The sequence below is a fragment of the Muscardinus avellanarius genome, assembly GCF_963383645.1.
Source record: "Muscardinus avellanarius genome assembly, chromosome: 18".
NCBI lineage: Eukaryota > Metazoa > Chordata > Mammalia > Rodentia > Gliridae > Muscardinus > Muscardinus avellanarius.
This window is the reverse complement of record NC_137804.1, coordinates 3351043-3376138: the sequence shown is the minus strand read 5'-3', so window position 1 is coordinate 3376138 and position 25096 is coordinate 3351043. Positions and strand designations below refer to the sequence as shown.

Sequence of the window (25096 nt, the reverse complement as noted above, 5' to 3'; positions counted from 1 at the left end):
AATTACTCGATACTAGAAAATGTTACAAAATTTTTCCTTTCGTTATCTTAAAATCATAGGCCCTGTGTGGTGGCGCACACTTGTAATCCCAGTACTTGGGAGGCTGAGATAGAAGGATCACAGGTTTGTGGTCAGCCTCTGCTACTTAGTGAGACCCTGTTTCAAAATTAAAAAAAATAAAAAATAGGGCTGGGGGAGTAGCTCAAAGGTAGAATGCCACTGAGTTCAATCTCCAGTAAAATACACAGACACACACACACACACATTCATATTTCAGAAAAAAAGGGAAGATACAGACTTCCATTTCTGACTTTTCTTACTGAAATCACCTAAGAGTGAAAGACTACATATTATATTTGCTTTTCCTAAATTACTGGTAAAATGGGAAGAAAGTAAGTCCTATCCCAGTGGGGCACAAGCTACATTGAGACGGGGTTGGGGAGGGGAGGCGGGTGGTCAGCTAGGCCGAGGCCGCGTTTGCTTTGGAGACGTCTGTAGCTGGGCAACCACAAGCATCTGCATCTGTCTTCATCACATCATGGGGAATGGGGACCCGAGACACAGTCCTGGCGTTGCTGGAGAGGGCCTCTGAAAGGCGTCTGTCCTTTCCATCAGTCTGGGACGCCAGAGGGCTATATCATCAGGGTCGGGGAGAATCAGAGCTAAACTTTGCTGCCACCCCACTCCTGAGGGGCACGAGGGATGGGGGCAGCCGAGACCCTGGGTGTTGAAGAGGGAAGGGAACGCACAGCCTCAAGCCCGCTCTGACCCCGACTGCAGGCTGGGTGGTCTGGAAGCCTCCAGGCAAGGCTTTAAAGTGGTCTCAGATTATTAATTCTCTCAGGCACTCTAGAAATAAATGAAAATCTTCTACAGAGGAAACGATCTCAGATTCCCGCGGATATGTTCTCAGGAAAATGAGCTGCTTTGCAGCAAAAAATTACAAAGCACGAGGAGAGCAAGGCGCTTAGAGAAACCAGCAGAAACAAGCTCCGGGAGCCCAAGGAGACTGTGGTTCCTCCAGGAAACAAGAGGCACATCGTGATCGCGGTCAGCCACATCGGCTCCTTCGCCCTCACCCACCCCAAGGAAAGGTTTTCTTCTTCCTTAAATAGAGTCAAATTTAAGGATTTTTTTTTAGGGGGAGGAAGAGGGTACTGGAGACTGAACCCAGGGGCATTTAAACTCTGAGATCCCCTAGCTCTTTTTACCCTTTTTTGGCAGTACTGGGGATGGAACCCAGGGACATTCTACCTCCGAGTTACACCCCCAGCCCTATTTTTATTCTTTATTTTGAAACAGGGTCTCACTGAGTTGCAAAGGGCCTCACTAAGTAGCTGAAGTACCCTTCTGGGTTTTTTTTTTTTTTTTTGTGGTACTGGGGTTCCTGGAAGCCCTTCTACCTCCGGGCTACACTCCCAGACCTATTTTTACATTTTTATTTGGAAACAGGGTCTCCTAAGCCAGCGCACATGGCTGGCTTTGAACCTGCGCGATCCTCCTGTCTCCGCCTCCCAAGCGCGGGGATTACAAGCGTGCGCCACCACGCCCGGCTTACCCTTCTGTTTTGAAACAGGGCCTCCCTAGGTTGCTGAGAGGCTTGCTAAGTTGCTGATCTTGGTCTTGAACCTGTGATCCTCTTGTCTCAGCCTCCCAAGTACTGGGATTACAGGTGTGTGCCACCACGCCCAGCTCAGACTTCAGGGCTTAAAGGGTTCAGGTTTGGTGCTTAAGAAAACTACTGATGCTGAATATGTGGCACATGGTGGGTGTCTCCAATACATACTTTCCTTCTACCCCTTAATAGTATATTCCTTGGCTTCCTTTGTTGTTGTTGTTATTTTGTTTTTTTGCGCAGGTGTAGGGGTGGAACCCAGGGGGCATTCAACCTCCGAGCTACACCCCCAGCCCTATTTTTTATTCTTTATTTTGAAACTGGGTTTCACTGAGCTGCAGAGAGCCTCACTAAGTAGCTGGGGCTGTCCGAGAACCGCGATCCTCCGGTCTCAGCCTCCTGAACTCTGGGATTACAAGCATGTCCCATCACGCCCAGCTAGCGTTGGCTTCCTTTGTGAACACCAAATCTATCTGGTTAATTTCTGGCCAACTTTTTGTTATTGTTGTTTATGTGGTGCTAGAATTGAACCCAGGAGCATTCTATACCTCCAAACCTATTTTATTTTGTATTTGGAAACCGGGTCTTGCTATGTTGCTGAGGGCCTCATTAAGTTGTTGAAGCTGGCTTCGAACTTGTGTTCCTCCTGTCTCAGCCTCCCAAGCACTGGCTTACAGGTTTAAAGTCACCATACCTGGCTTCTGACCAACTTTTTAGTTCCACTCCTAGCCCTATTTTTTTTTTTTTTTTAATTTTTGAAACAGGTCCTCACTCAGTTGCTGAGGCTGGCCATGAACCTGCAATCCTCCCGTCTCAGCCTCCCAAGTACTACTGGGATTATAAGCGTGCGCCACCATGCCTGGCTCTGCATTACTTTTCTTACTTAACACAGTAGCCTGATGAATGGACAGACCCGAGGGGGCAGGGGCCATTTGATGGACTGCAAACTCCTGACTGAGCAGGCCGCCTGCTTTGCTGTGGTGAACACAGAATGGAGGTCAAGGTGGGTACAGTTCAGCCGCATCGAGAGGCTTGGGCGTGTGGAATCAGACGTACCTTGGTGTTCTCTTTAAAGCCCACGTTGTGTTATACCGCAACCCCATTTTCCACAGCTTGGAAAACTCTTATTAGCAAAGAAATGACAGCCAGAACTCCCGACTCCTTTGCAGCCATTTTTTTTTTATTCCAAACATGAATCTCTGTAAACCTGGCATTTCCCACACAGTGCAAGTGAATCAGAAGTGACTGCATAGACTTTATACGCGTGACATCACGAGGAGGAACTCCCTTCCCACCAAGATTCCTCAACAGAAGCGCACATGGATGCTTGTGGAACGTTCTGGCAGTGGAGAGCGCGTGGGTGCCTGCCATGCAAACGTCACTCTTAAAGCTTCCAAACCCACTCTGCGGGTCACACCGTGCAATTAGAATAATAATAAAAACAAAACAAAACACGACACCTTAGCTAAGTCTGAGATCTCGATGAGTGTGCTGGAAAGCACCGCAACATGCTGGGAAATTGGCTCCTTATCCCTCCCCTCCTGTGTGCTGAACCATCAGAAGACATGTTAGAAGAAATTCAGTTTGGCCCTACTGGCTCTGTACCCTCCCGTCAGCCGTTCTTTGTTTTGGCAAATATTCTCCGCGTGTATATTCCTACTCTGTAGATCAAAGCATCAACCCAAATCTCGTGTATTGGAGCATTTCTGAAATGACATTTCCTGCCTTCTGTCTGTTAAAAGGCCATTTCCCCCAAATACTTATTTATTTATTTGGTGGTGCTAAGCTGCAGCCCCAGCCCATCTCCCAAATGACGACTCTCTGTAGCCCCTCGAAATTCGCAAGTCATCCGGCAGAACCGCATTCGCCTGGCCATCACGCCTAATTCCCAAAATAAAACTCGCGAGTAACCTTTCACCACGCTGGGCTCACCAGGCAGCAGACAGCACCTGGGCCATCGGGGGTGCCAGCTTCCACGTGGAAGGCGCCCCAGGGTTGAGCGAGGATGCTTTTCTCTTTATCATCACCCTTGCCTGTGTCTCTAGGACTGAAGGAGAAGTCTGATTTCATGGAGGAGGACTTCCTGCTGGGTTTCCTACAAAGCTGCCAAATCTCTGAGCCCTGGTGATGCTGCCCGAGGGAAACTTGGTGCCAGTGATTTGGGAGGTACCTGTCAGGCACCACCACGCCAGCAGACTGTCCCCTCCTGCTGGCCTCCCCTGCTTCTGAATGGCACGGCTGCTTTTTCAGAGACGGGTCCAGGACTCACTGTTGGGATGTTCTGAACGCTCTGAGTACTGTATACACTGAGTACAAGGGAATCATTTTTGGAAAGGGACATTATTCAATTCCTACAGACATCCTTTTTTATATTTGAAAAGCATCTTAAGTCTTTCAACTGCTGGTTTAAATGGCAACTAAAAGCTGAAGCAGATGGAACTAACAATGCCCAAGGAAGACTCTGGTGGGGTCCCACAGGGACCCCTGGAGGGGAGAGGGGTGGAATCCACTGTGCGCTGGAATATCCTATCCGGAATACTGTGGTAGGTAGGGTAGACACACTGCCAGCCCTGCCTGCCTCCCCGAGTCTACTGCGAGCTTCTGAGCTGGGCTGAAGCTAGTAAAAGGCCAGAGCCCAGAGCACCCCAACAGCCTGCCTGATTTTCTCTCTATCACAGTGCTAAGGGCCATCTCCCCATCCCCAGAGTCATATGAGCAGAGGCTCTGTCTCCCCAAACAGCTGCCAGTATTTGCTCCTGATGACATCAAGCACAGTTCGCTTCAAAACTACTGTACACAGACTTAAAGACCCCTCGTGGGTCTGGCATTCAGAATCAAGCAGGGTCAAATGGTTCCCACCTCTGAGACTGTCTGCAACAGCCCAGCCTCTCCAGATGGGGCTTTGCCCTCTGGCTGGCAGAAGCCTGGGCCCGGGATTCTCCCTTCTATGATGTCACCAATGTGTCTACATCTCTTACAGGAAGCAGTTAGTGGCAACTGATGCCCTTGGGCCTCGGCCGCTGAGGGAGCTGACCTGAATTTACCTAAGGATCCTAAGTGGTTTACTAAAGGGAAACAGGGCAAAATTAACAGGAGTCCATCCAAGCCAAGTTGTAAATGGACTCTCACAAGAGCGCACTCTATACCCATGCCTGACATCTTGAAAATGGGACATTCATTTCCTCGATGTCTACCAAAGGACTTTCTCCTATTTAAAAGCACAAGCCTGTAGTGGTCTCTGGGAACCTCCGGCCCCTGGGACAGGGATGACTAAAACCCACTCAAGACCACTTTTCTTACTGCTTCTGATAATCTCGTCGGTGAACTGGGCGAGAACCAGTTTCTTGGCTGGATCCTCCGCCTCCATCCCACAGCTTGAAGCAACATCCCTGACTTCTAGATCGGCCTGATTCACGGTCTTTGCCGTCCACTCCCAGGCTAGCTAGGGAGGAATGCATGCTATACTCACTCTCTTCTGCAGCAAAGTCAATCGCATAACAAGAAGTCCAAGAGCCTCACTCTCCCTGCCAGATTCAGACTTGCCCGGCACCCTCAGACTTTCGCCAAAACTTGAGCTATGTTTGCAAAGATTAGCCAGAAACATGTATTGAAAATTCACATCTCCTAAAGTTGAATTCTGTGTCTTTCCAACAATATCCGTACGCCCCTTATGTTAGTGTCTAGTAAGTAGGGTCTTATAAGAAAGACCCTTGGTCTTGTGCATGACTTCCCAATTGATACCATCTGCATGTAGCCAGGGCTGTAGCAGGCTGTGGTAAGTGCATTCAGACTGCGCTTAGCCCCGTGCTGCTGCTGCTAACAGCTACTGGTGTTCAACTAGGTGTTCAACTAGGGGCCAGGCACAGTGATGGGCATGCCCCATCCATCCCCAGGGCCCTCTTAGAAAAGCACACTGCACCAACCCTGGGCACCACAGTGCATCGGATACCAAGTGCCGTCAAATAGAGAGCTTCAATACCAGAGCCCGGGACTCTGCATTTGCTCACGCAGGGTAGTTCTCTGCTCAGATTCCCATGCATCACTTCTGTGTCCTCCCAGCTGAGGCTGCACCTGCAGTTCTCCAGTAGAGGAGAGAGCCATATACCTCCCTCGGGGTATGGGAATACAAAAGCCCAGTTTGCTGCCCCCGGCTCTGTAACAGGGGCATAACTTAACCTGCAAGGGCGCCTCTGCCTGGCTTCCTCCCCTGCCCTGTGCCCTTACTGACAGCTCCTTGGTAAACGCTTCCTGAATAAGTTACCTGCACACAAATCCTTGTTTCAGGGTTCGTAGGAATCCTGCCTAAAATACCTATGATACCACTATTCATTGAAAAACGATGGTTGACTGGTCTCTAGGAAGGTATGGACAATTACTGCAAGTTGAGCCAGAAGAGTGGTAGGAAAAGGAGACCTCCACGCTAAAATGACCACGAAAAGATGCAAGTCTCTGCTGGGGACACCGTTTAGTCCCGTGGTGTGTGGCCTCCGGTGCACTCGGTCCTGGAGGACAGCCTTCACGAGGTTTACCAGATGACCGGCTGGCGTTGCTCCAAGCTTCCCTCTGGGAAGGAGGGTGAGATGTCTGCTGGGTGAAGCAGAGCAGGCTCAGGGCTGGGAATCAGGCTTTCCAGCCAAGTTCCTGTCGGGGATCTTCCACTGGACGGAGCCTCTGAAAAAGCACTCACAGTTCTTTTGCACAGGACTCCAAAACTTGACTCCGGGCAATAAAGATGTGAAGGGTCTTTGGGGATCTCAACACATCCACAGTCTCCACGGTGTGGCTCACTGGGCGGATTAGTTTCCCGAGGTTTCTTCAGTTTATCAGCAAGTCTCTCTCTTTCTCTCTTCATATATATATATATATATATATATATTTTAACAGCAAGTTCCAAAAAGTACAATAACATTTCTATTGTTTGCCATTCGTATACAGGTAGGTATACTTCCAAGATTTCGGGCCAGATATCAGTGCTTGAGTGAATTATAATAGCTAATATTTAATAGAAATAATAAAAACATCGATACAAATATAAAGACATGATCAGTATAAAAGGCTTATATTTATAAAAATACTTTTAGGTAACAAGTTTTCCCCTGAGGGTTGACCACGCACGTTGCATCCATAAATATCCCTGGGCTCTGTGGCTCCAAAGTTCAGAGTTCATCTTCGAAAGGTCACGGGACCTGGCCAGAGGGGTGGCCTCCGTCGGCCACCCGGGCTTGACACCTTGAGGACACGAACAGCATCAGTGGGCCTCCGAAAAATCTGGAGATTCTTTTTTTCTTCTTCTTCTTCCAGATATGGAAGATCCAAAGGTCACGGGCGACAGGGTAGTGGTTGGGTCACGGGAGGGTGCTGGGTGCGGCAGGTCACTGTTTTTTCTGGACCCAGTCCCAACTGTCTTCGTTCTCTTTCCTGTTCTTCTCAGCTTCAATGATTTCTTTGTACCTCCGGCGAAAGAAGCCCATCTGCAAGGCAGAGAAGGGAGGGGTTGGGTTAGTCACGCTGGGAGAAGTGGCTGACGTGATTCTGACGGCACCCAGTTCCTCAGACGGGGACTGGGGAAGCCCTAGTTACCAAGAGGCTACTCAGAGGCGTCTAGGAACGAGAAAAGGTCTCATGGTCACATAAATTGGGAAGATATTTGCATTCTTTCTTCTAGAGAGTCACAACATATGGAAGGACAGTTAATGAAGTGGTAACTCTGGTGGGGGAGAAATCCAGGGGCCTGATGTTTCCTAAGCTTATCTGGCTTTCCATAGCAGATTAATCCCAAGAGGCGCTAGCTGTCTGTGAGAATAGAGTTACGTCCTTTCTATCAAAAGAAGAGCTTGACTTCGGCTGCAGAGGTGCCGGCTGAGTCTGTTTTGCTGCCAGTGAAGCTCATATTGAGGATCCAGAAGGGAACAAACGAGGGCTTGAAGTTGCTACTGCAGCAGCCCCTCTGGAATCAAGGGTTCCCCGAGCTTTTTCTGGAACCTTCCAGCGCCTGCTCTGCTGCTCAAGGGGCAAGAGGCTCTGTTTATTTTATTTTATTTTATTTTTATTTTTTGGTGGTACTGGGGTTCCTGGAAGCCCTTCTGCCTCTGGGCTACACTTCCAGACCTATTTTTACATTTTTTTCCCTTGGAAACAGTGTCTCCTAAGCCAGCGCGCGCGGCTGGCTTCAAACCTGCGCGATCCTCCTGTCTCTGCCTCCCAAGTGTGGGGATTACAAGCGTGTGCCACCATGCCCGGCAAGAGGCTCTGTTTATAACTGCTCTGTCTGTAGCAGAAGAAACACAGGAACTCTAGAGAAGGAGGCCCATGCCAATCTTTGCAAGACTGGGGGCCAAGGAGGTGGTGTGCTTTCTGGTCCTAATGGGGTCCCACAGCCTCCAAAAGCAGCTCCCTGAGCAACCCTGACAGACACACATGGATTTCTGATATAATCTTGTATTAAAAGTTTGCCAGAGCCAGGTGAGATGGTCATGCATGCTTATAATCCCAGCATTCAGGAGGCTGAGACAGGAGGATTGCCGTTCAAGGACAGCTCAGCTACTTAATGGGGCCCTTTACAACTCAGTGAGACCCAGTTTCAAAATTAAGAATAAAAAATAGGGCTGGGGGTGCAGCTCGGAGGTAGAATGCCCCTGGGTTCCAGTCCCAGTACCAAAAAAAAAAAAAAAAAAAAAAAGTTTGCCGGAAAACTCCTAGGCAAACAGCAGATTTATCCTAATTATTTCCCCTAATTGGGAGCCCCGTGGGAGGCGGAGGAGATGCAACTTGATGGAGTGGAGGGCGTCCAGCCCTGCGATGCCCCCTCCTCCTCCCCGCCTGCTCCAGAGCCCCCGCCCCCACTGAACTCTGGATTGCTTCCTGGACAGCTGTTCCGAGGTCCTCGGACAAAGTCCTTCTTTGGACTAACTTTGCGGCCTCATGTTTACGGCTCTCTTCAGTGGCTCCACTATTTACATAGCATGTCTGCGTCCTGAGATGTCGATAACGTGGCATCAGACCAATATTTACTCCCAAACATAAACAAACCCCTGCCGGCGCACATCTTTGGCACACAGTTCCAAAGGCAGCGTGGGAGGGGGTGGGCCAGAATATCTGTGCGGGTGCATCTGCCGGCCATCCTTCCCTCTGGAGGAGCAAGGGTAGCTTGCACAGGCTGCTTTGAGGCGAGGTGATAACCCTGGTAATCCATGGAGGAGCTGCCAGACCTTACACATTCTCACTGCCAATCCCCAGAAGTAGATTTTCAAGTGTGTGTGTGTGTGTGTGTGTGTGTGTGTGTGTGTGTGTGTTTGTGTTACTAGGGATGGAACCCAGGGGCATTCTACCTCTGAGCTATACTCCCAGCTCTATTTTTTATTCTTTATTTTGAAATAGGGTCTCGCTAAGTTGCAGAGGGCCTCACTAAGTAGCCGGGGCTGGCTTTGAACCTGTGTCCCTCCTGTCTCAGCCTGTCCACCCCCCCCCCCACACCCCACAATGATCTTCGCTCTCTTTGCGCAGGGCTCAGCTGGTTGGCATAATGAGTTGAAAGTCTTTCTTTTTCTTTGGGTATTGGAGATCGAACCCAGAGGAATTCCATCTCTAAGCTATACCCCAAACCTTTTTTTTTTTTGAAACAGGATCTTGCTAAGTTGCTGAGGGCCTCACTAAGTGGCTCAGGCTGGCCTTGAACCTGTGACCCTCCTGTCACAGCCTCCCAAGTACTCAGATTATAAGCATAAGCCTACATGCCCAGCTTGAAGGTGTTTCTTCCCTCCCTCCTTCCCTCTTTCTCTTTCTTATTTATTTATGGAAGTCGGGGTTGAACCCAGGGGTATTCTACCTTCAAACTATACCACTAGTCCTTTATATTTTATTTATTTATTTATTTTTGCGGGTCTGGGGATGGAACCCCAGTGGCATTTGACCTCTGGGCTACACCCCCTGCCCTATTTTTATTATTTGTTTTGAAACCGGGTCTCACTGCGTTGCAGAGGACCTCACTAGGTAGCTGAGGCTGTCCACGAACTGTGATCCTCCTGTCTCAGCCTCCTGAATGCTGGGACTACAAGCGTGTGCCACCACGCCCGGCAGTCCTTTATATTTTAAAGCAGGGTCTTGCTAAGTTGCTGAGGCTAGTCTTGAACTTGAGATCCTTCTGTCTCAGCTTCCCAAGACCTGGGATCATGGGCATGGGTCACTGGGCCCAGCCTGAAGGCTTTTCTTTCTTTCCTTCCCTCCCTTCTTTCTTTCATTTACTTGTAGTGAGTATTTAGTCCAGGGTCATTCTAGCTGAGAGCTACCTATTTATTTATTTATTTATTTATTTATTTATTTATTTATTTATTTATTTATTTATTTATCTGTGGTACTGGGGTTCCTGGAAACCCTTCTACATGCCCAGACCTATTTTATACTTTTTTATTTTTTGGAAACAGGGTCTCTTAAGCCAGAGCGGCTGGGCTGTCTCCACCTCCCCAGCACAGGGATTACAAGCGTGAGCCACCACGCCTGGCTACCCTTTTTATTTTGAAACAGGGTTTCATTAAGTTGCTGAGGGCCTCACTAAGTGGCCCAGGCTGGCCTTGAACCTGCAATCCTCCTGTCTCAGACTCCCAAGTACTGGGATTATAGGCATACACCAGTGTACCCAACTTGAAGGAGTTTCTTTAAGGTGTAAGTCACACAGGAGGCTGTCCTGCTGGCTGCACCTCTGAGCAATTCAGCTTTTTCCTCATAAACTGGCCTTTAGGCCCAGGCCCGACCAAGGCCCCGGCGTCTTCAAACCCAGTTGGGGTCTGAAGGAAAAGAAAGGGGGCTCATTTGGGGCTCATTCGGATTTTTCTCCCGTAAAAGGGTGTCGGATTTCAAAGTTTTCTTCCTGCAGGGTGGTTTGGCCGGCTATGTAGTCCTCGCACATAAAATTTAAATGATGTCTCCCAGCGTCTCCGCTTTGGGGAGGCTGGTTAGGATCCATTTCAGTATTTGAAGAAGGGTCTGGTTAGCGCGGGGCTGCACTGTGGATTCTGTGTGGGAGCCAGGCCTGGAGCCCCCTGGGGTGCCAGCAGAGGGCCTTCTGGAAGGTTCCCGAGGGAGCTACAGAGGCAAGTCAGGGGAGAGGCTGGCTGAGGCACTCGCTGACCCCTGAAGGGGTTTCTGTTCTAATCAGGCCTACGGTGCATGTAGGAGGGAGCCGGGGTCCCTGGTTACTTCCTGCTCTCAGCCCCTGCGTCTGGTCACTTAGGTGTCTTTCTCAGAGGTGTCTGAGAGTTCACAAGGGCTCTGTTGTTGGTCTCTGTCCCTCTGCCCAGGACCTGACACCCAGCAGGGACCAGGGCACAGCCAGCGGCCTCGCTCTGCATTCAGTACTGTGCAAGGATTGCGTTCACGCCACACTTTTCTGGGACAGCCGCTCTTGGGTCTGGAGGCCGCACAGTGGCCCACAACCACAGGTCACACTGTTAAGAGCTGTGAGGGAGGAGGGCGTGAACGCAATCATGCCCTCCAGTCTTGGCCACCAGTCTTCATGTGGGGAATCCTGCTCTGGTCAGCTCTGGCTATAGGGGCCTCCAGGTGGCTTCCCTTGAGATGAAAGGGTGGGGGGCATTCTATAGGGAATATGGTCATAGCCAGGAGGCACAGAGACCACCCACATGAGTCAAATACCGGGCTGGACTTTAGACCTGTTGGCCCACAGGTTTGATGCCCTGTGTAGTCAGTGCGAGTCTGGACCCTGCTCGCTATATACAAAACACCAGGTTCAGGTTGTAGACACCAGAGTCACAGTAGACAAGAGAGCTGGAGTGGAAGTTTCAGGAATTTGTAGGTCTTTAAAAAGATTCCACATAAGCCGGGCGTGGTGGTGCAGGCTTGTAATCCCCACGCTTGGGAGGCTGAGACAGGAGGATCACGCTGGTTCGAAGCCAGCCTTGCTGGCTTAAGAGACCCTGTTTCCAAATAAACAATATATAATGGTTCTGGGAGTGTAGCCCAGAGGTAGAAGGGTTTCCAGGAACCCCAGTATCACAAAAAAATAATAAAAATAAAAATAAAAAACAATAAAAAGATTCCACACTCTGGCTGCCCTCTTCAAACTCTTAGAAAGTAGCACTGTATGGTCAGTCCTTCTTAGGAAGGATTTTTTTTCCTAAAGAAACCCCCTCATGCCGGGCGTGGTGGCACACGCTTGTAATCCCCGAGCTTGGGAGGCAGAGACAGGAGGATTGCGCCAACCATGACACTGCTGTAGTAAGTGCCTTTGGGCTCTCCACCTGGTTTATATCTTTCCTGCAAGAACTCCCCTCCTAGAACACTCACCCTGCATCTCTCTCCTATCCCACCTGAAGATTCTGGGCCCATAGGAGACAGGTGGTCCAACGCGGGTGACCCAGCTGGATTCTCTCCCGGCCAACTCCTGCCGCTAGCCACGGTTGACAGGACTGGACATTGACTCAACAGGGACCAGACAGATCCTCTCCCAAACCTGAGGACCTGGCGGTCAGAGTGGCTGATCCTCTTGTGTCTGTGGCTAGAAGTCACTGAGGTGTGAATCCAGAGGCCATCATTTGCTGTCGTGTGTAGGTAAGTGAAGAGAGAGCTATAGCATGCTTTGTTCAAGAAGTTGGTGTGCGGAAGAGGAGAGGAAAGGGGCTTGCAGAGAGAAGCCAGCGGGCGGGGATTTCTGGACGTCCCCAGGCTTCACTGTACATGTTTTCCTTGGGGTCTGTAGTAATGGCTCACACATCTTTAGGATTCTCTTTCTATGAACAGATCTCTACTTTTTGTTTGTTTGTTTTGCAACTGAAAAAATGGTCTCTGTGATGCTTGAGGTGAGGCACATTCAGCTCTGGAGAATGAAGAGAAAGCTGGCCAGGCCAGCCATGTCCTTGGGTTACCTTCTCCATGCTCGGCAGGGAGGACTGGGAGTGGAGTGAAATCTTCTGGTCTCCCATAGATACCACGCAACTAGAAAGCCCAACACCAACTTCATCCTCTTCCAAACAACCTTCCAACTCTCCTCCCCAGCCTAGGGCCACCTGTCCATCGTCTGAGCTAAAAACAGGGACAGACTGCTACTCTTTTTATTTTTTTCTCCCTGGCCACAAGCCCTGCCAGTTCTAAGGTAGACCCCTTTTCTCTGCCCTGACCTGTCGCAGATCTCTTTTGAGGTGAGTTGGTCCTGTCCCTGCTCTGCTTACAGCTGTTCCATGTCCCGGCTTTGTTCTGGCCAGCAGGGTCTGTTTAATGGTGGAAGACGATCTCACTGCATCCCAACGACCATCTCCAATGACAAGCCTCACTAGCGGCTCCCACAAGCCTCCTCTTCCCTCTGGATGGAATGTCCATCTGTCCTCGCCTCCCAGCCCAAGTGCAGACTTGGATGACACCTCATTTGGAAAAGGTCCTATGAGCGGGGCGGGAAGTGTTTCTCCCACAGGACCTCCCGCGTCAAGCTCGATGTGGCCCGCTCCTTTTTACAGAGGAGGAAACTCAAGGTCTCGGAGGGTAAGTGGTGCTCTGAGCTTCGCAATGGCACAGCTCTGGCCACTCACCTCCTCCTGGCCCTTCAGCCTCCCCTGGGGGGAAGGAGGGGAGCCAGGGCACCTTCTCCTCTACCTGCATAGCAGTCATTGCTTAGCTCTTACTATCCACGAGTTCACATGGTGGGGGTTCAAGGGCAGAAAGGGGTGTGGCCATTGGTGCACCCCAGCTTGTCCAGTGCCTGGGTGGGAGCTGGCGTTCAGTCAGTGCTGGCTGAACTGAAGCACTGTGCTTCGCTGATGAGCCAAGCCAGGAACAGCGCCCTCAAAGCTTTCCTCCTGGCCTTGAGTTATGGAAGCCTTTGTCTGGGGCACGGCACACAGGGTGCTCCTGACTGCAGCGACCCTGCTGTTCCTCCGAGCCTGTCACAGATGTTAATGTCTGGCTCCAGCATTCCAGATCCCACTCAGGTGGGGACTTCAAGGTTGTGGCCACCTCAGGACAGTCATCTTGTGCAACCACCCTTTCTTTAAGCAAACACAACAAAGCAAAGCTCATGGCAGGTGGGAACAGGCAGGGCAGTGTGCACAGGAGACAGGCCACTTGGGGTGGCCAGAAGCAGAGTCTGCCCACCAAGACGCGGAGCAGGACCTGGCCATGATGTACCCAGACCTGTGTGTCTGTCTGGTCAGACACATGCAGACACAGAGGAGAAAAGCATTTCCTCTTGCTTCAGGAACCCATGTAAAGACTGACAGAAGCAACACACACACACACACACACACACACACACACACACACACACACCCCTTCCCAAAAGCCCTCTCTGTTCAGCAGGAAGCCTGTCTTTTCAGATTCCAAACACTAAGCGGGCTTTGTTCTCCGCCCACAGATCAAAAGCTTTCTCAGCAGGAAGGAACTGGAGTTAAGAAAGGGGAGAATTAAAAAATCGATCTGGCGATTCAGATTAAACAAACAACAAATTGGCAGATCTAAAAAAAAAAGTCTTGCCCAATGTAGACAGAGGCGCCGGAAAATGAAGACGTTTGAAACACTGCTTATGAGAGAGTGAATCTAATCTCTCTAGAGGGAGATTTGCAACATGAAATGAAAGGCTTAGCAATTCCGTATCTACGGTTTCACTCGAAGGACAGAGGAAGGATTTGTGCAAATACTTAGCTCCTGGGTTATTCACTGTGGCACTGTGAAAAGAAGCAGGCAACCTACACTGCAGCACCCGGAGGCTGGGAGGATAAACAGCAGTCCTGCAGCTCGAGATGTGGCTGGAAACGGGCTCTTAACGGCATGGAGAGACACTCAAGGTAGGTTGCAAAATAGTGCATGGGATGTCCAAAAAGCATGCGAACCTAAGTAAACGTATTTTCAAGCAATATGCTTAGTATATATTTCTTCAACCTCCAGATTCCTTCTCAGGTGATAACACTGTTCAGTACAAATCAATGGACCTTGCTGGTCATCTGAAAAAAGTACAATAGACACTTTACTTCCTTCCCTATATTTCTAGACGTTTGGGATATGCTTTTGAAATGAATTTAGTACGCCTTTTTTCAGGTTAATCACGGATTCCATTGTTTTAAATTTAGGTGCATTTCACTTGCAGAGATATTGACGATACTACTGGAAAACATAACTAACGTCCTATTCAAACATGAGTTTGATCCTATGAGAATTCCCGATCTCCATCCACATACACAGAGAAAAGGTCATCGGAGACAACACAACACAGCGCAATGGTGATTTTACGATGCCATCTCATTGTGGCATTTCACAACATTCCTTAATCATATGTTAGCATGTTTTGATCGACACATACCTATTATTTTGTAATCCCCTAAAAGTCAATTATCCAAACTTAAGCTATCCAGCTTAAGTTGTTTCTACCGTATTCTGAGACCTGAATACTGGGGACTGTGGGCTTCAATGTCAGGACATCGCAGGGGTAGCCCTGGGGCTGTTTTGAGGTAAGGACACAGTAGAAACAGGACAGACATTGGCTCTTCTCCCCCAGACCCCTTTCAGCTGGAGAGAGTGACGCTTGAGTTAAGATGCCAAAGGTGAGTTGGTGAGCCGTGGTGATGGGGGCAGGGCGTGTGTGTGCGTGTGCCTGTGTGCGTGTGTGTGTGTGTGTGTGTGTGTGTGTGTGTGTTACTCGGGATTGAATCCAGGGGCATTCTACCTCTGAGCTACATCCCCTAACTGATTTAATTTTTATTTTGAAACAGTGTCTCGCTAAGTTGCTGAGCCTTCCAAGTTGCCGATGCTGGCTTTGAACCTGCGATCCTCCTGTCTTGGCCTCTCAAATACTAGAATTCCAGGCGTGCATCCCCACGCCAGGCAGGGGCAGGGCAATTCTACACTCTGGCTCAGCTCCCGACGGCCACCACGGGGCTGGGAGAACCTAGGACAGAGTCGCCCAGGCCGTGCCTTAGACCAGTGGCCATCTCAATGACTGGGTCTTCTGGACAGAAATCTCTCTCATATTCCACAGGGGAAGGGAACAAAGAATAGCTCAGTGGTCCCCTTTCCAGCCTTGCTTTAGGCCAATGGCAAACCGCCCCACTCTCAGCTGCTATCCTTCCTTGCGTTGGCTCTGGAATGAGGATCCCAACACCCTATGTTAAGATGGGGTGAGGTACCTCTCAGGGTTACCTTAGAGTAGGTAAGAAGGAAGGACACTGAGTATTTGGCTCTCATAAAGTCCAAATCTTCAGTTGTGAATGGCCTTACGAAGAGCCCAGATTCCATGACCTGCCTAAGGAGGACGATGACTTCCCCTGTACCTGTACCAGGAAGAGTCTTCCGAGGCGCACCCACCCTGCGGTCGGCACTCACCTTCCAGAGCAGCACGGCCAGCAGCAGGAAGATGAGGATTCCCACCAGCAAACTGATGGCGATGATCCAGCCTACAACGTAGCCACGCGGCTCCAAGTTGTGCAAGGCTTCAAAGACCACCTAGGAGGCAACACCAAAGTGAACACACGAAATCAGAGCCCCAGCCCAAGCCCCATGTCTCAAAAGGGCAGTAATGACAACAGCCCTGATTGAAATCCCACGAATGGGGCAAAGTCACCGTGAAAAACTTAGGGGCATGGCCGGGCGTGGTAGTGCATGCTTGTAATCCCCGTGCTTGGGAGGCAGAGACAGGAGGATCGCGCAGGTTCGAAGCCAGCCGCGCACGCTGGCTTGGGAGACCCTGTTTCCAAATAAAAATGTAAAAAATAGGTCTGGGAGTATAGCCCAGAGGTAGAAGGGCTTCTAGGAACCCCAGTATCACACACACACACAAAAAAACTTAGGGGCAAGCTGGGCGTGGTGGTGCACGCTTGTAATCCCTGCGCTTGGGAGGCGGAGACAGGAGGATCGCGCAGGTTTGAAGTCAGCCTCTCTGGCTTAAGAGACCCTGTTACCAAATTTAAAAAATATATAAAAATAGGTCTGGGAGTATAGCCTGGAGGTAGAAGGGTTCCATCCCCAGTACTACCAAAACAAAACCCAAAAACCTTAGGGAGCATTATTTCTTGACTCAACAGACAACAACAGTCTACCATGAATTTTGTTTTTTTTTAATTAATTAATTAATTTTTTTATTTTTTGGTGGTGCTGGGTTTCTTGGAAGCCCTTCTACCTCCGGGCTACACGCCCAGACCCATTTTTACATCTTTTTTTTTTTTAATTTGGAAACAGGGTCTCTTAGGCCAGTGCCGCTGGCTTCGAACCTGCGCGATCCTCCTGTCTCCGCCTCCCAAGCGCGGGGGTTACAAGCGTGCACCACCACGCCCGGCAGAATTTTGGTTTTAAAACAAAGAATGCAGCCAGGTGTGGTGGCACACGCTTGTAATCCCCGTGCTTGGGAGCCTGAGACAGGAGGATCGCCCAGGTTCGAAGCCAGCCTCAGTTACTTAGTGAGGCTCTCAGCAACTTAGTGAGACCCTGTTTTCAAATAAAGTATAAAATAGGTCTGTGAGTATAGCCCAGAGGTTTAAAAGTCCCTGGGTTCTACCCTTAGTACCACAAAATAAACAAATAAAAAAAATAAAACAAAGAATGCTCTCCATGTAAGATCAGAATAGAGGTTTCTCAGATAGCTATACCATTCCTTGGTACCTTTCCAAAGGAACCAAAGTTGAATACTACAGTGACCCGTGCATGCTCATGTTTATAGCAGCGCACGTCACAACAGCCAAATTATGGAACCAACCTGGGTAGCCACGAATAGATGAATGGGTAAAGAAAATGTCCTCTTATAAAGGATACACGCACAATGACATTCTACTCAGCCATAAAGAACAAAATTATGTCATTCGTAGGAAAGAAAACAGAACTAGAGGATATCACGCTAAGTGAGATGAACCAGTCTCAGAAAGTCAAGGGCCGGATGTATTCTCTTGTATGGAGAAGCCAGAGAGAAATGGGACATTGGACAAATGAGGAGAGAGGCCAGTAGAATAGCAGAACAGTGGAAGGGGAACCGGGGAGGGACGTGAGGAGGGAAAAAGGAGATTTGATGAAGCACACAGTTCAAATAATGCTAGGTACATATATGAGGTTATCAACACCAGTCTCAAAGACATGTACGGGAAATAAAAAACACCAAGTGCTGTGCGGACGTGTGTTTCTATCACACCAAGCCTCACTGAAGTCTAATTACAATGCACCAAACTATATTTTAAGAGTCCTCTCCTCCTCATGCATGACAGTACTTACTCCTGAGTGTTAGTGAGATTAATTGATTAATCCCATTTTACCCGGTACTTTGTGAGCTCCCAAGGGCTGGGACACGGTCCCTCTTGGGTCTCATGGGTGTGCCTAACGCACTGAAGGAACTCACTGGAGAAGCTGTGCTGATAAGAGGACACTTTCTTCACCCACTCATCTATTGATGGCTACCCAGGTTGGGTCCATAATTTGGCTATTGTGACGTGTGCCGCTATAAACATGAGCATGCACGGGTCACTAGAGTATTCGACTTCGGTTCCTTTGGAAAGACACCAGTATGTGCCGTATACAGTTGAAGCCCATGTGCCACGTGGAATTGAAGCCCGTCCTCGGTGAGGCCAGTTTCTCTGACTTCTATGGAAATTCAGTACTGGGCTGGAGCTGGCTCCTAGCAGCTCAGGAAAGCCAAGTGTGCATCTCTTCCCTACCCTGCATCTCGTGACACTGTGATGGTAGTTTGAAATGGGCCAAGTGTTGGGAGTGTTTACACCACCGAAATTGGCAAACAAATCCCTCCTGCCAGAGAACCAATGCTTAGGCATGGGTCAGCTCATCCTAGACCACCACTCAGCTTTGCTTTAGCCCTACTGGTCACAGGGGAGCGTGAATTTGCAGAGTTCAAAGCATCTACTGCGTCCCCAGCTGCCAAGGATCCCTCCATTCCCCTCCCTAACACAAGCTCCTCCCTGCTAAGGAGCAAAGTCCCAGCCCTGGGCGGTCGCCATCTCTCTTGGCAAGCCGGTCTAGCCACAGGGCTTCGTCTCAGCTGTGCCTCTTCTGGAAGCTCCCATCCTCAAGGCCAGCTGACACTCTGCCTCTGCTTCTCTGATTGCTGCAGCCCAGGGGTCCAGCCCCATGTTCAAGTCCAGGCAGCCACTGGGCATAACACTGACCCGGCACTCTTCACCATTTATGTATTTATGTATTTATTTACTGTGGTACTAAGGGCTTGAATCACCCAGGGGCATTTTACATCTGACTTACACCCCCAGCCCTATTTTATTTTTTTAATTTTTAAACAGAGTCTCACTAAGTTGTGGAGGCATTAAGACCAAGAGGAAAGGTGTGGAGGGAGGAGGGCTGGCCCAAACCTCGGCCCAGAAGTGACCTTGGGCAACTGGACACTCCTGTGTCCTCCTCTGCAGAGATGGAGGTCTGGAAGGGAGAGCCTGACCATTCTATGAAAGCGCACGGAATCCAGCTGCTTAATAAAAGTCTGCTAAACTTTCTCATTGACAGTGAATAGCTGAGCCAGGCTGTGAGCTCTGCGGGGGTCAGTTGTGAACTCAGCCGCTGCGTTAACCCAGATGGCTCGGCAACATGGAAATCTGCAACCCAGCAAAGCCATGCTGGAGGTCTGGTTTTGTGGATTCAGAGACGGTTCGGGTAGCTGCTATGGTTTAGTCTGGCAAATTCCACAAGAATGGAATTTGTGCTTCCTGGAATGCATGCTTCGTCTTTTATTAATTATTGGTGATGTCATCCGTCATCTTGGACGTGGGCTCTGTGCTTTGGCAAAGCACAGCGTCTCCCATCACAGTTCTAATAAACACACCCGGGGGTGATGATCTGAGAAGCGTACGGCTCTAAGAAGTCACGTCTTAAAGACACAGCAAACAAAACCAGCGAGGGACAGCAGCATGGACCACACGGAGGGCCCAGAGATGCTGACAGTCTGGCCTCCATTCCACCACTAAAGAGCTGGGCGATCTGGGACAAGCCTCGGCATCCCTCGAACGTCTTCTCTCCATCCTCCGTACCCTGGCTTCCATCCCCAACAGCAGCCCTGGCTGAGGTCTAGTCTTTCTTCACCAGCACCCTGAAGGAGCCGCTAAGCTGCTTGTGTTACAGCTGCCTTTCTAAAAGGCAGGGCATACCTGGTATTCCTCTGAGCTTCCATGACCAGTGACGTCCCTGCACACACAGCATCCGACTCAGGACGCTGGGCTCTTACGCGGGTCTCCTTGTTTCCTTTGTAACCCCCTCCTGGGAAAAGCTAAGTCTCACTAAGTTGCTGAGGCTGGCCTTGAACCTGGAATCTTCCTGTCTCAGACTCCCAAGTACTGGGATTATAGGCGTGCACCACCATGCCTGGCTCCTGGATGCATATATTCATAAAAGAGGCAAATGTTTCAAGGGTCTGTGGAACGTTTCTAGTAATCTATCCAAACTCTCTGTGAGGCTCTACTTGTACCACGGTGTAAAAATAATAAAAGACACAAAGAATCATAGGAGAACTATTTACACTTTCTGTGGCTGAAAATCGGATTGTCTTCCGGCTCTCGCCCACACACTTTTCAATAGCCGACACAAGTGCGTTTCCTGTCCTTTCCAAGGCCGTAACAATTTGGGGCCTAATCTGAAACCTTGTGGAACCTCGCCTCACTTAAGTCTGGTGGCAAGCCTCAATGGGAATCCCCCTTCGGATGGACGTTTGATGGAGAGCCAGGTATTCACAGGGCCACTCGGGGAAGAACATGATTGTTCTAAAAACCAAAGCCTTCCTACTTAGAAAAGATTGTTCTCCTCCCGCCAGGGGAGTTGAGAATAGATGAACCGACTGTCGAACCTCACCGTCCTGGGGAGGAGGAGAGAAAGACTCCTGGCATTTTCATGTGTGCTGAGTTTTTTCTTAGGAACTTAGAAAAAGTAATCCACTGTTTCCCCAGAACTCTTGATAATAAAAATATCACCAGAGTGCTCAACAGGGAACAGAAATCGATGGCAGTGGTATTTTGTGAGGAAGATGGATGACACAGAAGCTCTTAGCAGGAGAGGATGCACCATCTCCCTGGGTCCCTCGACTTCATCCTCTAATAAAGGCAAGAAACTCAGTCCTTTCCCTCTAGCTACACATGGAATTTCACCTGTAGAAAACCCGAAGATTATTTCCAGTGGTTCTCAACTGTTAACACTCTGGTCTCCCAGAACATTATATATGGCTGGTGCTGGCTAAGTATTTCATTCTATAAGACATTTTTGTTTGTTTTTGTGGTGCCAGGGATTGAACCCAGGGGCATTCTAGCTCTGAGCTTCACCCATAGCCCTATTTTATTTTTTTACTTTGAGACAGGGTCTCAGCAAGTTGCAGAGGGCGGCCTTGTACCTGTGAAACTCCTGTCTCAACCTCCCAAGTACAGGGATTACAAGTCTGTACCACCACACCCAGCTAAGACTTTAGGTTTTTTTTTTATGACTGGGGATTAAACCAGGAGCATTCTACCTTCAAGCTACACCCCAATTTTTGATTCTTTGTTTTGAAACAAGGTCTCACTAAGTAGCTGAGGCTGTCTACAAACCCAGATCCTCCTGTCTTAGCCTCCCAAGCTGAGATTACAAGTGTGTACCACCACGCCTGGCTAAGACTTTGTTTTATTTTTTCCTTTGTTTTTGATACTAGGTATTGAATCCAGGGACATTCGCTCCAGGTTATACTCCTAGCCTTATTTATTATTTTGTGGGAGTGGGGATTGAACCCAGGGACATTTTACTTCTAAGCTAAACCCTCAGCCCTGTTCTATTTTATTTTGAAACAGCACCACACTAAGTTGCCAAAGCCAGTCTTGACCTGCAATCTTCTTGACTCAGCCTCCCAAGTATTGGGATTACAGTCCTGCATCACCATGCCCAGCTAAGAATTTTTTCATTTTTTTTTTTGATACTAGGTATTGAACCCAGGGTCAATTCTCTCTGAGATACATCTCTAGCTTTATTTATTTATTTATTTATTTATTTATTTATTTATTTATTTATTTATTTATTATTTTGTGGCACTAGTGATTGAATCCAGGGGCACTCTACTTCTGAGCTAAACCTTCAGCCCTGTTCTATTTTATTTTGACACAGAGTCTCACTGAGTTGCTGAGGCTGGTCTTCCTGACTTAGCCTCCCCGTACTAGGATTACAGGTATGCACCACTGTGCCCGGCTTAATAAGACTTTTGACCAGAGCTGTGGCAATGAGCAGGGAGCCTCCGGTGTCATTCACTTCCCAGGTGAAGTTCCAAATCAGGAGTTAAATGACCAGAGGGCAGAGAGGAAAAGACAAAAGGCAATTCCAAATACTTGACCTGTCAGGCCAAACTGACCCTAAGTTAATGAACAACACGAGTACCACGCCATTTCCTTACTATTATTTAAACTAGTGCTTGAGACCAGGCAGGGTGGCGCACGCCTGTAATCCCAGAATTCGGGAGGTTGAAGCAGGAGGATCACAGGTTTGAGGCCAGCCTCAGGAACTTAGGAGGCCCTCAGCAACTTTCTGAGCCCCTGTTTCAATAAAATAAAATAAAATAAATAGCAAGATAAAATAAGTAAAAGTAAAACAATAAAATATAAAAATAAATAATAAAATAATAAATTCGATACAAATAAAATAAAATAGTCTGTGGGTGTAGCTCAGAGGCAGAATTCCCCTGGGCTCAATCCCCAGCACCAATCAACCAACCAACAACCAACCAACCACAACAAAAACTAGTGCTTGGATAACTCCCATGCACAAAGGCGTTCAGGGCTATACCGACACCCCAGCCCTGTACCGGGCAGGGGTGCCAGCTCTCCAGCACCCCGACTCCTCCTGCCCAGCCAGGCAGTCCTATCTGCTCCAGACTCACTGACACACTTATCTCCTGCTCAGAGAAAACAGGAAGAGGACTGAGATTTTACTGAAATCCCCAAAGACTTGTATTCTAAAGGAATCTTTCCCAGCTAGGGTCTCAAGTGCGTGGCCTTTGGTCCTATCTGCATCCTGACAATTCAACACAAGGAGTCTCCATCGTTATCAGAAAATAAGCTGATAATCTCCTTTGGGAGCGCTAAGTACATAATCATCATGCATTTATCGCTTCTGCCAATTTGTCAGAGCAACACCAAGTCTTCCAAGAGAAGATGCCTTTCCCTTATGAGAGAAGGTCAGTTTCACGGGAAATATGGATATAGTGAGCTTCAGGGCCTGGCTCACTGGCTGACCAGCTCATTGGAGCTCACTGGCTAACCAGCTCATTGGCTAACAAGCTCATTGGAGCTCATTGGCTATTGGAGCTCATTGGCTAACCAGCTTATTGGAGCTCATTGGCTAACCAGCTTATTGGAGCTCATTGGCTAACCAGCTTATTGCAGCTCATTGGCTAACCAGCTTATTACAGCTCATTGGCTAACCAGCTCATTGGCTAACAAGCTCATTGGAGCTCATTGGCTATTGGAGCTCATTGGCTAACCAGCTTATTGCAGCTCATTGGCTAACCAGCTCATTGGCTAACCAACCAGCTCTTTGGCTAACCAGCCCAAGGGCTGCTGTCTCCCCTCTCTACTCCCTGTAGATCTGACTGTGGGAGGTCAAACAGAAACAAAATTCCAGGGCCACACTTTTCCTCCAGACTCAGCCTCTCCCTCTTCCTGACATCTAAGCTCGAGTTCCTTCCTCAAACTCTTCCATGTCCCTGAGCATGCCAATGACTCTGCTTTATGGGGGACGAGGGGCCAGGGAGAGAATGAAAGAGAAGGTTCTAGGCCTCTGCAGTTTGAACGTGACCTCTTCACGTGAAGCCAACAACGTGTTTTTTGAGACACAGGGCCATGTGATGGCGAAGGCAGGCGAGGTTTCGGGGAAAGGTCTGAGAAAGATAAAAATAGTCCTGGCTTTGGGGTAGAAACCCAAGCCCTGTCAAGGGGCCTTCCAGACTGATTTTTCCTTGGCCAGTCACTGGAGGAAACTTTTATAACACAATGGCACCCCAGAGAACGATGCCCAATAAGAACTCACCATAGAAAAACAAGTCCAGGGGACCCGGAGGCCACGGCGGGCCTGGTCCTGGGTCTGCCACAAACCCGACATCTTGGCTTGGATGCATGCCATCTTTGCCCTCAGTTCCATCCCCAAGTCCCCAGCATCCCCTAAGGAGGATGTCCCCAAGTGTCTGACTCACCGTCGTCTCTTCTGGGCTCCCGTTCACCATTTCCACCACCCTGAGAGCGGGGTCCGCCTTCACCTTGGCGCGGGCCATGAACTGGATGACGGATGAACTATCCTGGGGAGGAAACAGCACAACTCACTGTGAGAGTTTCCTCCACGTCCATCAGAAATAAGAGGGGCAGGGCAGACTGACATTCCAAGACTCCGTGGAGCCAAGACCAAAAAAAAAAAAAAAAAAAAATTTTTTTTTCCAGTGAGCTACAAACTTCCCCATTCCGGGCACCCACATAAACGTAGACTTCTGACATCTTTCTTGAGAATCTTTCTGACCGTGGTGGGCGCAGAGGGACACCGGTGCTCAGCACACACGGGGGCTTGTGTGCTGCGGTTTCTGCACGGTGAGAGCCAGGTATTTGGATATTGGTATCGACGTGTTCACAGAGGGTGGAGGGTAAATAAGGCTGTTTAATTGTGTACAACAAACCCGGGCCTGCCATTCCGCAGAAGGTATCTGATTTCCATTTTACAGGATCTTCCTGCTTTGACCACAACCCTCAAGGCCTTTTAACTCGTTCTTTGCTCTTCGGTGAAGCTGTTTTGGGGTCAGAGCTGCGCAGTAATGAAAGGGGGTGCCCGATGGAAAGATTTGGGAGGGAGACACATCTCGTTTAGGAGTTGGGCCTACAGCCGGGCGTGGTGGCACACGCTTGTCATCCCCGCGCTTGGGAGGCAGAGACAGGAGGATCGCGCAGGTTCGAAGCCAGCTGCGCGCACTGGCTTAAGAGACCCTGTTTCCAAATAAAAATGTAAAAATAGGTCTGGGAGTGTAGCCCGGAGGTAGCAGGGCTTCCAGGAACCCCAGTACCACCAAAAAAAAAAAAAAAAAAAAGAAGTTGGGCCTACAGAGGAAAGGGGCTGGGGAAAGGGATACCGCCAGGCCCCGGGATGCGCCCACCAGCAGAAGCAGGCAGAAGCCTCGCTGTGGGTTCAGATTCGGCAACACTGATCCACACAGTAAGAAATGGCTCCGAAGCATTAGTGGAGAGGGAATTTGGAGAGAGACGAGGACTGGCTGCACTGGCCGCCACGGGAAAAAACAGAGGGCACAGCCTTGGGGCTTTCGGCTGTCTCCACAGGGCGGTCGGAGCTCTGCCAATGGGAGGGGCCCCGGGGCTCACCCCTGCACTTGCTTGGTCCGAATGCCATGCGAGAGGCTGCTATGCTTGCATGTGTCCCCTGGGGTTCACGTGCTGGCAACAGACTCCCCAAAGCCACATGTTAAAGGGATTTGGAGGTGGGGCTTGGGGAGGTAGCAAGGGGCAGGTGAGGTCACAAAAACAACAACAACACACAAACAGGAGAATAGAGACC

General features: G+C 49.3%; 1 protein-coding gene across 1 annotated transcript in view; it reads right to left on the bottom strand.

Annotated features, from left to right (window-relative positions):
* Positions 1-6987: 6987 nt before the first annotated feature.
* Positions 6988-25096, bottom strand: part of ITGA9 (integrin subunit alpha 9) — a gene marked incomplete at both ends in the record, with an annotated part of 279709 nt that continues 261600 nt past the window's right edge. The window contains 3 exons of the mRNA XM_080715880.1: positions 6988-7086; positions 15932-16051; positions 23739-23840. Of these exons, the coding sequence (XP_080572006.1) occupies positions 6988-7086; positions 15932-16051; positions 23739-23840 (321 nt within the window). The remainder of the gene's footprint in view (positions 7087-15931; positions 16052-23738; positions 23841-25096) is intronic.